This window comes from Lygodium microphyllum, chromosome 9, assembly GCF_053477565.2.
Source record: "Lygodium microphyllum isolate KBCC chromosome 9, Lygodium_microphyllum_v1.1.10, whole genome shotgun sequence".
Lineage (NCBI taxonomy): Eukaryota > Viridiplantae > Streptophyta > Polypodiopsida > Schizaeales > Lygodiaceae > Lygodium > Lygodium microphyllum.
The window spans coordinates 26,970,624-26,985,231 of record NC_141143.1 but is presented as its reverse complement, the minus strand read 5'-3'; the positions used below and the strand labels follow the sequence as shown (position 1 = coordinate 26,985,231).

Genomic DNA, 14,608 nt, shown 5'->3' with positions numbered 1-14,608 from the left:
GGGCTCTGAAATACCCTCTAAACAGTCCAGAATCAGTTCTGGTTCAGTGCTGTTTCAGTCACTTGCTTGGTGAGGTTAACACCCTCACCTGTCCCTGCTGGGAACTGCAAACAACTGCTCCTTTTCCTGGAGAAGGGAGGCTCTTGCCTCATGCAAAAACAGCATATTCCACGCAGCTCTACCTGAATCAGAAGAAAGGCCCTTGATTCTGCAGCATAACCATACTATCAGGGAGAGAAAGAGAGAGAGTAGAAAGCAAACTCTAGCCTCTGTCCATCATAGACAAGGTAGACCAGCTCTCAAGAGCCCTCCATCTGCAGCAATCCATCTCCCTTTCACAAAAATGAGTCCCCCCATGCATTGAAACTCGTTTTTGTGCTGCCCTCTCTCTCTCTTTTGGGAATTTATGCCCAAATTGTGACACATCGCTTACATGTAACAATTTTCCTGTTTAAACCTTTCGGTCTAAAATTCTCCATCCTCGGTTCAAAATTTGAACTCGGCGCAAACCAGAAGATTAATCCTCGTACAAAAACGAAGATAATGACGTGAACAGATTCTGAGGTCCAAAAATAGTAACTCCCTCAATTTTAGGAGTTGCTTCCATTGCATCCCACTAGTCTTCTGACCATCTTTGCAGACTATGGCTACATCCAGATTTGCAATGTAGCTCAACTGAAAGTGAATTTCCACTAATGACCCCACATGGACTAATCTCTTGAAGATTTGTCCATCTTCACTTTGAACTAGTCTCTTCCAGGCTAGTTCTTCAACACACTTGACCATATACACTTTCACAAATCTCTTCCAGACTTGTCAATCTACAGTGCCATCAGTCTCTTCTAGACTTATACTGGATCTTAACTGTCCAGTCTTGACTCACTAGACATTCCTGTCCGTTTCACATATTGGCCATGCAACTCAGGCGTTTAGATTTCAAGAGGGATCCTTCCAAAAAGAAAAAACCAAATAAAATATGTAATAAAGAAATCAACAAAAAGGTAATAGTTGTCACAATCTTGTGACACACAGACGGTGAGACTCGGGCCAACAAAGGTGCATACGTATCCACTCTTGCCGTAGGCACTGATGGCGCGCTCCCAGTAAGTGAGTGAACTGCTCGGAAGTACTTCCCTACCTGCTGGGCCCGAGTGGAAGTGAGCTTGTGCTCCTGTAGAAGTAAGATGTCGATCCGTCCGGCAAGGGCAGGCTGAAGCTCCTACCGAACAATCAACTTCCTGGAACCACGTGCCCCACTATAGTGGAGACTATTCATATTCCAAGATGCAAGATGTAAACTCATAGGGAGACCTGTGACTGACTGAACAAGCATCTGTTCGATGTGGAAGCTGCTGCCGGCCTGAACGGTGAACTCCATTCACCCATGGTGGCCCTTAGGCAGACCATGGGGGTGATGGATGTGCCTGGTGGTACCACTAGGGTATCAATCAACCAAGCTGAGAGGCGAGACTCCGTACACTGGTAGAAACGGGCTGCTTGTGCCAAGGGCCGCTCGATCACATCCATCGGCGCTCTCCACTACGGAGGGGCTTGAAAGATAATGCTCAAATGAGGGACCTCGGCCCCAACTCCCACCAATTAATGTCCATCATGCAACCTGGCCACTGCTGGGAGAAAAGGGCTAGTCCACCTTCTCCCAACCACTCGGAGGTGTGGTCTGCCACCTGGCTCTTCATCTCCTCCTCTATCTGAGCCATCGTCCAATCTCCAGTGTGAGAGGTCTGAAAGAAGAAGGCATAGTTTGGTCCATCCGATGGTGCTAGTAGATGGACTTTGCTGTTCCTAGACTTGCATATCACGAAGATTCCCACCTCCAGGGGTAGTGGGAACTCTCCGTGCTCCGCAACTCTCAGGTAAGACCACGGCCCATTGCAAAAAAACTCCTGTGGTAGCAGTTGCACCTATCTCGGGAAGGTGTGACAAGCGCCATGGACGGATGAACTGGTGGTTATGTGGGTAGGGAAGGGGGAACTAGATTGCCAGTGGGTGGAGGATGGATATTGGCATATGGGGCTCCTCGCCTCCTGTGGGAGGGGGGGGGAATGGGTTGGGGGGGAGAGGGGGGCCCTTCGATGAGGTGGCCTGTGACGCCTCCGTGGGGGGTGGATATGTAGGCATGTGATCCTATCGGGTAAGGCGAGGAGGGGAGGGCCGCGTGGTGCTCTGCTGGGGGAGCGACGCTCGCTCTCCTGCTCCTTGCTGCCGTGGCATTGTCTAAGGGGCTGCTTGCGACCCCTCCCCCTACCGTCTCCCTCTCTGTCATCTCTGTACCCGTGTAAAGCCATCCATGTCCACCTATGGGCTTGTCAGCAAAGCCGCCTTAGCTCTGAAGCGCGTGCAGTCTACTACTTGGTGCCCGAAGTCATGGCAACGCACGCATTGCCCTGGCTGCCCAGTCACAATGACCTGTTGCTTGAAGGAGTGTCCGCCTGTCTCAATCTCTAGAAACTGTGGTATATTCTTTGTCTCTTTCACTGCCACCCGTACCTTTGGAACTCCTATAGCTGTCACTACGTTCGCGAAAGAGGCGGAAAGGACAGTGCTGAAGAGCCGTCCAAAGTCTTCCACCAACTGGCAATACTCTATCGCTAGTCCACGAAAGAGAAGGGTGACCGAGTGTCTAAGGAACCTGTTGTGGAGCACAAATGCCTCCACTGTGAAGCCACTGTACCAAGGGACCATATAGATGACCCCCTTCCTGGAAGCATAGGGTGAACTGGCTAGTAACTCACGGGCTGTATCTGCCGATGTGAGCCGTACCATGAAGATCCCTTGGCCCATTAGAACTGCCTCCACAATCTGCGTTGTGCCGATGCGTAGCGTGGAGTGAAGCAAGTCCCAAAGCTGGGCCCTGGATGGGGAGGCGGCTAGGGAGGGGGATGCAATGACAGTCGGAGAAGGGGGGAGGCGCTATGGCGGCAAGAGAGATGGGGGAGGCACGATGGCGGCACACAGCATGTCGATAGGAGCTTTTTCCGATAGAAAATACACAAACCAATAGGTAAGTCACTAGGAAATTCACTCAACAATTATGTTGATTCATTGATATTTATACTTTCAGAAGGACAGAAAAAATTTGGTTTGATTGCAAATTGAAAACTCTGTTCAATAGGCAAAGACCAATCAAAATATCTCTCTCAAAGCTTCTTATTCATCTAATTCAAGTGAATAAATTAAACGAGAGTTCAACTGATTATGTTCACTTTGAATTACAACAATCATACCACATTTTAACTTCCAATGAATTGTGATGATAGCTCCATTTTAAAGACGATCCTAGGCTCCAAATCCAGTCTCTAACTAGAGATATATCTGCTTTATTCAGATTCATTATCTGATAATCCTGCTTTTCCTTTCGCACTTGGATGTTAATTTTCAAATTGGACATAATTGTGTCACAATATTTTCTATCCTACCATTTCATCATTTTATCTCATATTGGTGTTGACTAGATAGCAAGGGAAGTTTTAGCTTCTTAACAAGGGAATAATTGATAAAATCATGTGTGGCCGAGTCACCAATCATGGTTGTGATCCTATGCCCTCTTACTAATACATGCATTCTCACTAACTCATGTGGCCCAAATGAGGTCTTCCACATTGAGATGAACATGCTACATTTGTGTGTTGTCCCTATGCAGAACCTCTAACGATTTATAATTCCATGCCTTGGATTGCCAAGATCTGCACCACATGGATCTATTTATCTTTCACCTTCTTCCCTTTTCAAACAAGCACAAAATTTCATTTCTTGCATTTTTGTAATCCTCTTGGCTTAACCTTACCTCTATGCTTTGTTTCTTGCCAAATATTGGTGCTTCTTATATTTAGTGAAAGCCGATTTTTGTTTGAGATTTCCCATGGTTTTACTGCTTAATGCTTTAGCAATTGACTCAGAGTTGGTGGAGCTGGTGAATGCACCTAAGAATATATTATGAATTTAATTGCTTCAGTCTTAGGTGCACTCCTCTTAACTTCCCTTTTACCGGGCTTATCCAACCCCCTAACAAAACCCCTTATCTTTTGGAAGTCATAAATTCCCTCTAGCTTGAGAATTATTTCAATACACCATGATTGTTATCAACGGTCTACACCTTTGCATGACCATCTCACAGTCATCCCAGTTTCTTTTCATTTCATTCTGTCGAAGGAATTCCTTCAAGAAATGTGAACTGAGACAAATCTTTGGCGATCCTGTTGGCTTCTTTAAGCATTCACTGTCACCTATATGCTTTGGACCCCAACGACAATCTGGCCTCAAACACTTGATATGCAGATGGGATCTTCCTTGGCCAATGTAAATCATGCCATTTCTACAAAACATGAAAATTGTACCTTTGTTCCTCTTTTTCTTTCCCATTGAATTGAAGAGGTTTCATATCTTTTAAGACAAGATTATCCCTTACCCTTAATAGCTTCTCCCTAGACTGAATATCAGCAGATATGATAGTAGGGTCCCTACTTGCACTGCCAACATCCTTTGATGTTGAGGGTGTATTGAGGTCTATGCACATGGACTTATTGTCCAGCATTTCTCTTTCCTTGCCCTTACCCTTCTCAACTAACTCCACTAATGTTGTCACTTGCGGTCCATGGAGTCCATCATTTGCACGAACACATGTATTTGCATCTCAATTTTATCTACTTGAGACATTGAATTTTCATGTGTTGTGCTCAAGCAACTATGTAATCTTCCTAGTTTTCCTTGGCCCCTCAACTGTTGTTTCTAGATCAACATTAAGCTGATCAACTTGGCTGAGTCCTAAAACAAAGGGAGCGCATGTTGCATCTAGAGAGCTTACAATCACCATTCCAAAAGAACTATCTTGGATAACGCAGGAGTTTGGCTAGGGCTCTCCTTGCCAAAGCCACAAACTTTGACAAATTTTGCTCGATTAGCATGTTGATTGAAGACCGTCTGTGGCTGATTTTAGCTCGATGAAGCCTGTTGAAATTATATACTAATGATCCTGATCGTTTATTTTCTTTCTTTAACACAACATATGCATACATATCTTGCTGAATTAGCATGTTGATTGAAGACTGTCTGCAGCTGTTTTTAGCTCAACAAAGCACGTTGAAATTTATATATACTAATGATCCTGATCCTCTGATCCTGGAAAATATGATCCAGTCTCTTTTTGTATCATGACATATGTGTATGCTTCTTGGGTGTCCTTTAGTTATCACCCGGGATATAAGAATTGTTTTTCATCTTAAGACAGAAAACCTTTTGGTTATTTTCATGTAAATCCGTTTGAGCATATGAAAGCAATGATTATAATAGCACAAGAATCCAGTTTGCTTTTCTTATGAAAGCTCCAACACGATCATTTCGCAGGACCCTTTTATGACTCAAAACCCAGTTACATCCCTCACAATCTAATAATGAATATAACAAGATAATGGTGAAGATGCTAGTGAGAAGATCAAGCATTGATGAATCATCATATTGTTCAAAACAATCTCATTCTTCGCTTTCATCAAGGATAGCAAGATCAGCAATATGAATTCTCACAATAATAGATTCACCTGCAGTAGCATATAATAGCTTTACAGCTTTCTAACTCACCTAACAACATTATAACGAAGCAGTAAATACTAAATAAGTTTGTAGATAGATCATATACAAGTAGCCTGAGTTTTACAATTGTTGATACTATTCAATAGAGTGAAATCAAAGGCATTCAGCTTATTTGAATCTATAGAAGTCCCAAAAGAATCAGCAAAAACAAATTATACGAAACAATCACCTGAACCCTCCTGAAACATCTTTCATTTGGAGTAAAAACTTGAGAACCTGTTCCCTGCAGTTCTGCAACTGTTTTCTATCAGTTTCATACTAGTCTGCTGAACATCCTAAATTATGTACATGCTATTCAAGGGCAAAGCTCATCACATATTCTTGAAAGAAGCAATAAGGTTCCATAAAGTCAATATGCATCCATGGACACATCTGCCTCAAACTACTAGCACTTTTTGTTTGAAATAAACACTTGGACACTTGTTCCCTAAGTTCTGCCACTGTTTTCTATCAGTTTCCTATCAGTCTATTGAAGATCCTTAATTGCGGTCATGCTATTCAGGGGCAATGCTAATCATGTTCTAGAAACATAAATGTTGGATTTGACTCACGCCTATGCTCACAAAGGAGTGTCGGTGATCCACAGTAGGACACTGGGGCACTTTTGACTATTCTTATGAGAGGTTTTTCCCCCAGTTACATTCTTTTCTATTTTATGTGTTTATGTTACACAGTTTAGTCACTTACCGTGTTTTACCCCTTTTGGGTGTGAATGCACATTAACAACCCTAAGGTCTAAGGGTTGTACTTCGTACTTTCATCATACACTTTGGAATTGCACTGGGTGTCATGCTGTGTCTTCTCTCATACTCACTCTACTGTCAATTGTGTACTCTCAGCTGAGAGCTTCCATCTCCATTCTCCACACCAGCGCCACCCCTGGGCATTCTACACTGCCAGTTCCACCTAAGCTCTACTCCACCACTGCTTCTTCCAGCTCCTCTACTAGCACCTCTTCCAACTCCAGCTGTCACACAGCTCCACCAGGCCTGAGGCAGCCCAGCATTAGAGGTAAAAGAGACATTTGTTCATTTTTTTATTCAAAAATTTGAGTTACAGCAAGGGGCTTTTGCCCAAGGAGTGCATTTCTGCTCCTAGACGCGTTTTTTGGACACACACATTGCAGAAATTTCTTGGGATTCAGGTCAGAGAATTTGGAGCTTTTGCAGGCTTGGCAAACATTGGTACATGTGCTGAAGATTCAGTCTGAAATCGACCGAAATTGTGCATTTTGGACAGCTAAATTTTGGGGCTTTTGCATTTGTTGTGCTGCTGAGCACTGTTTGTGCATTGGACAGCATGTACATCGGACAGTTATGATCAAGAGTGACACAATTTTGCCAATTACAGCTTGGTGTATGTTGTAATTTCTAGAAATTTGCAGATTTCCAGGTTGTTCCAGCTTTGGTTCTTGCCTTTGCGTTCTTTGAAACAATGATAATTACCATGGCCAATTAGGAACAAAATGATGTATTCACATATGTATCCAAGGAAGATAGATTGGACGGCAATAATTATTCTCTATGATCTTTCATGATGAAGAATGTGCTGATTGCAAAAAATCTTTGGGATTATGTTAATGGTGAAGAAGTCCATCCCGGATTTGTGGCTCCTGCAACACCTCCCCCAGGACGACATGATCAAAGGCCCACTCTAGCTCAACCACTTCCCCAAAGATCAGCAACACAAAAGGTTTGGAACACATAGGATGCTCAAGCATTGTCATTGATTGCATTGGCAGTTTAGTAGTCCATAATACCACATACAAGGTCTACTCCTTCATGAGAAACATGGCTCACACTTGAGTAAGTGTTTGCTAGAAAAAATGAGACACGCATCTCTTTCTTGAAAAAGGAGCTTGAGAATGTGAAGATGGATGAAGGTGATGCCATGCAAGATCATCTAGACAAAATTCAAGATTTGCACGAGTAGTTAATGAATGTAGATCAATATTATTCTAATGCACAAATGATCTCTACTACTATGAATTCCTTGCCACCCTCTTATTTGGCCTTTCACACGGCCTTAAATCTCACCATGAGAATTTCTCTTCAACCATTTACCTTTCTTCAATTGGTTAGTTTACTCCTAGAAGAAGAGCAAACAAGAAAGAACAATGAAGTGGATGTCGTAGCCTCTAAATAGGCTTTTATGGCGAGACAGAAGGGCAAGGGCAACCAGTCTAGAAATGCTCCGCAGAGTTCTAGAAGTTTAGGTAGTTCATAGAGAAACAAGAAGCAAGAGGCGCGCAAGCCAAGAAGGGCAAATGCCATTATTGTAAAAAGCCAAGTCACTACATCACGGAATGTAAAAAGTGCATTGCCAAGGAAAAGGAGTCAGGGATGTCTATTTCTAATGCAACTTCTACATCTATAGCGTCCGCGTCTTTTGTTATAGACCAAGACTATTGTTTTTACACTTGTAGTTATGATTCTTCTTGGGCTAATATATAGTTGTACTAATAAGGATGCTAGCACTTGGTTCTTTAACACTGGTGCTTCTAAGCACATTACATCCCACAAGGATTTGTTTTCCTCCGTGCTCTTGTTGGCAAATCTGTGCAATGTGCCAACAATGCATATTATCCTGTTAGAGGTGTTGGGGAGATTGTCTTAAAAGCCATTGATGGCTCTACTCTCCATTTACAAGATACATTATATGTGCTAGGAATAAAGCAGAATTTATTATCTATTTCTTCTTTAGTAAAGTGTGGTATGCATGTCACATTTGATGATGACAAATGCATAGTCAGAGATAAGGAATTCTTGACTTTGGCATTGGCTGGCACATTATGTCATGGACTCTATGAGTTAGATGCTTATTCAATTTATCAATCAATCTATTTAGCGTCTACTCTTACTACCGCTATGTCACAAGAGAATTTGTGCCATGCTTGCATGAGGCATGTCAACTATGGCAGTTTGATGCTTATGCTGCGTACTCAATTGCTAGATGGCTTACCTCTCTTGGAGAGACCTCCTGAGCGTACTTGTGAGGGATGCATTTTGGAAACAATGCATCAATTCTCGTTCCCTCATGATGTTGCTCTTAAGGCAACAGCCAGATTATAGATTGTGCATTCGGATGTATGTGGACCTATGCTGACAAAGTCATTGTGTTAATGTTATTACTTCGTTACCTTCATTGATGACTCGACTTGTTTTTGTGGGGTTTACTCAATGGTGAAAAAGTCAGAGGTATATGATGCATTTTTTGCGTTTGTTGCACTTCTTAAAAATCAATCTCGCTGTAGAATTAAGACTCTCTGTTTGGACCAAGGGGAGAATACATATCTTCCTTACTAAATAATTTTTTAAAGCAAAAAGGCATTGCCCATCAGTGTACTACTACATATACTCCACAGCAAAATGGGGTTACAGAAAGGAAGAATGTGTTACTCATGGAGATGGCCAAATGTATACTCAAAGCTAAGAATCTGCCACATGGCTTTTGGATGGAAGCAGTTATGTGTGCTTGTCATGTTTTGAACAAGTGCCCTACCAAGGCATTGAAAAATGTCACGCCTTTTGAGGCTTTGAACAACCAGAAACCTTGATTTTGTCACTTTCATACTTTTGGTTGACAAGTAGTCTTTAATCCCACAGCAATCCAAATTAAGGCCTCCAGCCTAATTATAACTCCTCTAACATAGAGGGCTGTGCCATTGCATAGTCTAAGTCAAAAATTCTATCACACTCCTCACCCAAAGTCCAAGCCACACACACTTGTGGATCAAAGGTTGGAACTCTCTCCCATTCATCCATCAATAATTACACTTCCCTAATTGATTGTTAAGGGAAAGCCCATATAAGCCTTGGTTCCCTCTAGGAAGTCTTGGTTGACTTTGGAATAGGAATAATTGAAATCCAAGATGATAGCATCAATTTCCTGAGCATCAAAATTATACTAAAAGATATTGTCCAAATTGCTCCATTTGGATGAGGCTTGTGTGCTTATTGATACATTCAAACTTAGTCTATATTGACAGTATTGTCTAAAATACTCCATTCTTGGACAAACCCCATCTCCATTTAATGAACGGTCTTTGGAAGGAGGGGCCTAAGTTTACTATTGATGATTCTTGTCCTTCAAGATAATCAGGTTTGTAAAATCTTTGACTCATGAGTTCAATGAAGCAAGGGGCTCCTAGGCTAATTTTGTAATAATTGCTGGGAAAGTTGCTCCTGGAGGACATGATTGAACTTTGCAATCACCTATAAGTAGATCTGCTTGATGCTACACTTCCTTTCATAGATTTGAGCTGGGAATTTGGCATACTGCAAGTGGTTGCATCTACAGTGAGGAGATTGGAAGCATGAGTGTGAGGGTGGTGCCCCAACTTTCCACCTTTACCAATTGCCGCAATTCCCCTCATAAATTCTTTCTAGTTGCTCCAATAGAAAATCCCCAAGCCGCTAATAGCCCCAAGAGAACTCCAAAGAGCATTTCCATCTTGAAGATAGCTAAATCTCTCCATGCATCTTGGGTCCTTGTGGTGAAAAAAAAAGGCCTTCACTATTTTTGTTCCACATTTACATTACGTTGGGACTCAAGACCTCTCTCTTACTGATCCTCCAAGGTTTTAAAATGTAGAGTTGCCTTTGCAAGAGTTCATCATGTCAAAGACTAGAATGTGTAGCTAGTGGCAAATGAAGTAGGGACACCCCAATCGACCTATCTCTAGGAGAAGAGATGCCTAAAGCCAATCAACTCTCTCTTTAACATGAAGTGGGGAGTGCTTGACTATCCTGCCATCAACAAATACTCTGTGGATAGAACCGAGTGAATCTGCTTGTGTTTAAGGGACATATACAAGATTGCAAGCTTGAAGGCAGCTGCGGAATGCTCAAATGCTGGACTAAAGTCTGCCATTGCAAATGACAAAAAAAGGCAGCCAACCTACCCCCTCCTCCCTTGCCCCCCCTTTTTTTGTATTATTCCTCTCCTTGCTGAAACATCCTATTGCAGGACAGTTGTATTGGAAGCACTGCATGAGCATCTATTGATGGCTGCTAGCATGCTTTGTATATGCGCATATTCCCAAAGTACTAAGAACGAAGTTGGACAACAAAGCTGTCAAATGCATTTTTGTAGTATACAACAGTGAGCAAAGGATACAAATTGTACGACCCTATTTCCAAGAAAATCTTTGTCAGTAGGGATGTGATTTTTTATGAAAAATCAGAACTATCCCTTGCTGGTTTTGATATATATCAGGCTGCAAATGATGCATTTGAAGGGCTGCTGCCCATTTCTTTTGGTAATACAGCTGGAGTTTCAGTAAATGAATAAAATGTTCAGCCAGTTGCTCCATTAAGCAATGCAAAAATTCAGCCTATGGCTAATCTGAATATTCAGCAAGATGCTGAATTTGAGGTTCATCAGGATCTTGTACATAATCAGGAAGCTAGGCATACGCCTAGAGGGTACTTGCAAACCATGAAAGATAGTCATTTGGATGCTCCTATTGCTGGTTGTACTCAAAGACAAGTATGTCAACATGATCATGCTAATACAATGGAGTTTGTTATGGCATCACACACACTTGATAATGAGGGGCTTAATTGTTTGGAGGATGCATAACAGAGTGTGCATTGGATGGCAGCAAAGCAAGCTGAATTTGATTCTATCATAAAGAATCAAACATAGGATTTAGTGACATTGGTTGTTGGAAAGAAAGCCATTGGCACAAAACGGGTTTATAAGCTGAAAAGAAAAGCGGATGGATCCATCGATCGGTATAAAGCTAGGCTTGTAGCAAAAGGCTATGCGCAAAAGGAGGGCATTGATTATGAGGAGACATTTGCTCCTACATCCCATATGACTACCATCCGGTGTATGGTACCCATTATGGTTGGATTGTGTACCAACTTAATATTAAAACTGCATTTTTACATGGGGAACTTTACGAAGAAGTGTATGTACAACAGCCCATTGGTTTTGCAGTTGAGGGATCCAAACACTTGGTATGCAAGCAAGCTCCACAAGCTTGGTATGCAAAAAATGACGCCTTTTTACTCAATGAAGGGTTCATTAACAGCCCATCAGAGTCTACTCTTTACATATGCAAAGAGAAAGGATCCTTGCTTTGGTCATTTGTTTTTATGTAGATAATCTTCTACTCACAAGAACACATGCTGATCAGATTTCAGCATTCAAGAAAAATTTGCAGCAAACTTTTGAAATGTCAAATTTAGGGCCTTTGCATTACTACTTGGGCATTGAGCTTATCCATGATGCTAGAGGCATTGGATTGTCACAGTCCAGATATATTGGTAAACTCCTTGAGAGATTTGCCTTTTAGTATTACAAACCAATTCGCACACCGATGGAGACTAGACTCAAGCTGCCTTTGCATGATGACAGTGATCCATTTGACATTCATACATATGCTCAAGTAGTTGGATGCCTCATTTACTTATGCAACACAAGGCTGTATTCAGTTTGCAATTTTAGCCCTAAGCACATATATGCACAACCCACGCATGTCACATTGGCAAGCTGTGAAGCGTGTTTTTCATCACTTGCAGGGTACTAGGACTCTTGAGTTGCTTTATGCCAAGGGGGGACCGCTACAATTACATGCTTACAATGATTCAGATTGGGGTGCTGATTTTGATTCACGTCACTCTACAAGTGGAAAGTGTTTCTTTCTTGGCTCATCTTGCATTTGTTGGCTTAGCAATAAGCAATCCATTGTTGCCACATCATCTTGTGAAGCTGAATACAAGGCAACTTTCACTACCACAGTTGAATGTGTATGGCTGAGACATTTGTTGGCTGATCTTGATATATATGTCACAAAGCCTACTCCTTTGTTTACTAAGAGTCAAAGTGCCATTGTAGTAGCACCAAACCCAATGTTTCATGCACGCACGAAACACAAAGAGATCCACTATCACTTTGTCAAAGAGAGGCTACATCCAAGAGATATCAACCTTGTCTACAATCCTACCACCAACAATGTGGCAAAAATCTTCACCAAAGCTCTTCCTTATGCAAATTTGAAGCATTTCGCAATGCTTTAAATTTGATCTCCTTTGGTAGATAATCCTCATATGCTGATCACTTTTTGCTCCAAGGGGGTTTGTTCGGTTTGACTTGCGCCTACGTTCACAGAGGAATCTTGGTGATCCATAGTAGAACACTAGGGCACTTTTTACTCTTCTTACGAGAGGTTTTTTCCTACAGTTACATTCTTTTCTATTTTATGTGTTTATGTTGCACAATTCGGGCACTTACCGTGTTTTACACCTTTCCGGTGTGAACGCACATTAACAACCCTAAGGTCTAAGGGTTCATCCATGTAGAATCCTTCTCCCAAAGCAAGATGGGTTGAGTTATTCCCCACAAGTGAGACTTCAACCAAGGAAGCAAGGGTAGGTAATATAAAACCATTAGTACCATGATGGTTTGAGTTGTTTTCAATCTCACGTGAAAAGGCCAAGCTGTGATTTCCAATATATAAACTTGCCCATAATGCCTAAGGATATCCAATCCATTAGCATTTTAGAGGAGACATGCACCCCAAAGGATATCCTAGATGCTTGAAAACGGTGCCTAAGCACAACCTCACCTTGCTAGCCCAAGGCTTGAAGATCACTTTCAATGCAACTGATAAGGGTTAATCTAGAGGCATTAATGCAAAGCCCCAAAGCAAGGGCAAACAAGTCCCATGTAACCATTGCTCTTTGTATATTGTCACACTTAGCTTTGAGAAACATGAAAGTGTCCATCAACCAAAGATTACCAATTGCTCCTATGAAGGGAGTGAGAGTCTGACTACCTCACCATTAGCCGCGAGGCTCAATAACATCATCAAAATAGGATGAGTGGCCAAGGCAAAGAATAAAGGACTCAAGGGACAACCCTATCTAATAGATTGGCAAAGAGGAAAGGATTCTGTGATACCACTATTAAGAAAAACTCTCAAAGAGAAATCCACACTAATGGTGTTAGTAAGTCTAGACATTCTAGGACCAAATCCCATGCACTACATTAGCTGGCCCAAAAAAGATCATTCCAAGTGGTCAAAGTCTTTTTCCAGATCCAACTAAACCATCAACGTTTTCTACTTTGTATAGTGAGCACAATCTATCCCCGTTTCGATGTTCAAGGTGTTGTGTAGAATATTCCTTCCTTTAACAAATCCATACTACAGAGGGTAAATATGGTCCGAAAGGTATTCATGCAATCTACTGGCCAAGACTTTGGTAAAAATCTTGTACACAAAGCCCATCCAAGAAATCGGCTGCCAGTGCTTCAAAGCTAAAGGGGATGGCACTTTGGGGATCAATTTAATGACACCCTCCTTCCAAGAGCACAGCATGTTTCCAATCATCCAAACCTGCTGACATAAGGCTATCAAAGGCGCAGCCAATTGGGTTGCATAGGTCTCACAAAACTCGTTAGTGATATCATCCCACCCAAGGCTCTTATCTTTAGGCAAATGCAACACAACTTCCATCACCCCATCTTGTGCTATGTCTACATTCAATGTGCCAGTAACATCCAGCAAGACTTGATCTTTAACCAGATCACAAAACAATGAGCGAGCCACCATGACTGCATTAGAAGCAAAGGATTGCACTCCAAGCAAATCCATAAAATAGTTCCTGCACATCTGTACAATTGCTCGAGGATCTATGACCATTTCACCTTTAAAATTACTTGAGCATACCCCATTTCCCCTAGCAAAGGAAGCATGCAAACACACTCCTCTCTTTTTTTTTGTAAAAAAAAACACACTCCTCTCTCTCCCTCTCTCTCTCTCTCTCTCTCTCTCATGTAGCTCTGGTACTCCAGATAATGGCTACATGCGCACATACACATACACGACACTTATCACACTCACAGCACCGTATTTTCAGTTTCCAGTTTTTAGCTTTTCATTCAGCACTTTTATTTTGGATAGCTGGACCTCATCAGTTGTATCACAGTTTGTCTCATAGGCTAGTTTTGGTCTTTAGAAGATGTTAATATAACTTTCTTTCTTTCTTTCTTT

At 41.9% G+C, this 14,608-nt stretch overlaps 1 protein-coding gene across 3 annotated transcripts in view; it reads right to left on the bottom strand.

Annotated features, from left to right (window-relative positions):
• Positions 1–14,608, bottom strand: part of ERA1 (Prenyltransferase family protein) — a 74,892-nt gene that overhangs the window by 17,137 nt on the left and 43,147 nt on the right. For 2 of the 3 annotated variants that reach the window (XM_087684440.1, XM_087684442.1), the window contains exon 6: positions 5,774–5,827. In XM_087684440.1, coding sequence (XP_087540566.1) covers positions 5,774–5,827 — 54 coding nt within the window. Of the gene's footprint in view, positions 1–5,773; positions 5,836–14,608 lie in introns of all 3 variants that reach the window. The other variant, XM_087684441.1, reaches the window with a different exon arrangement.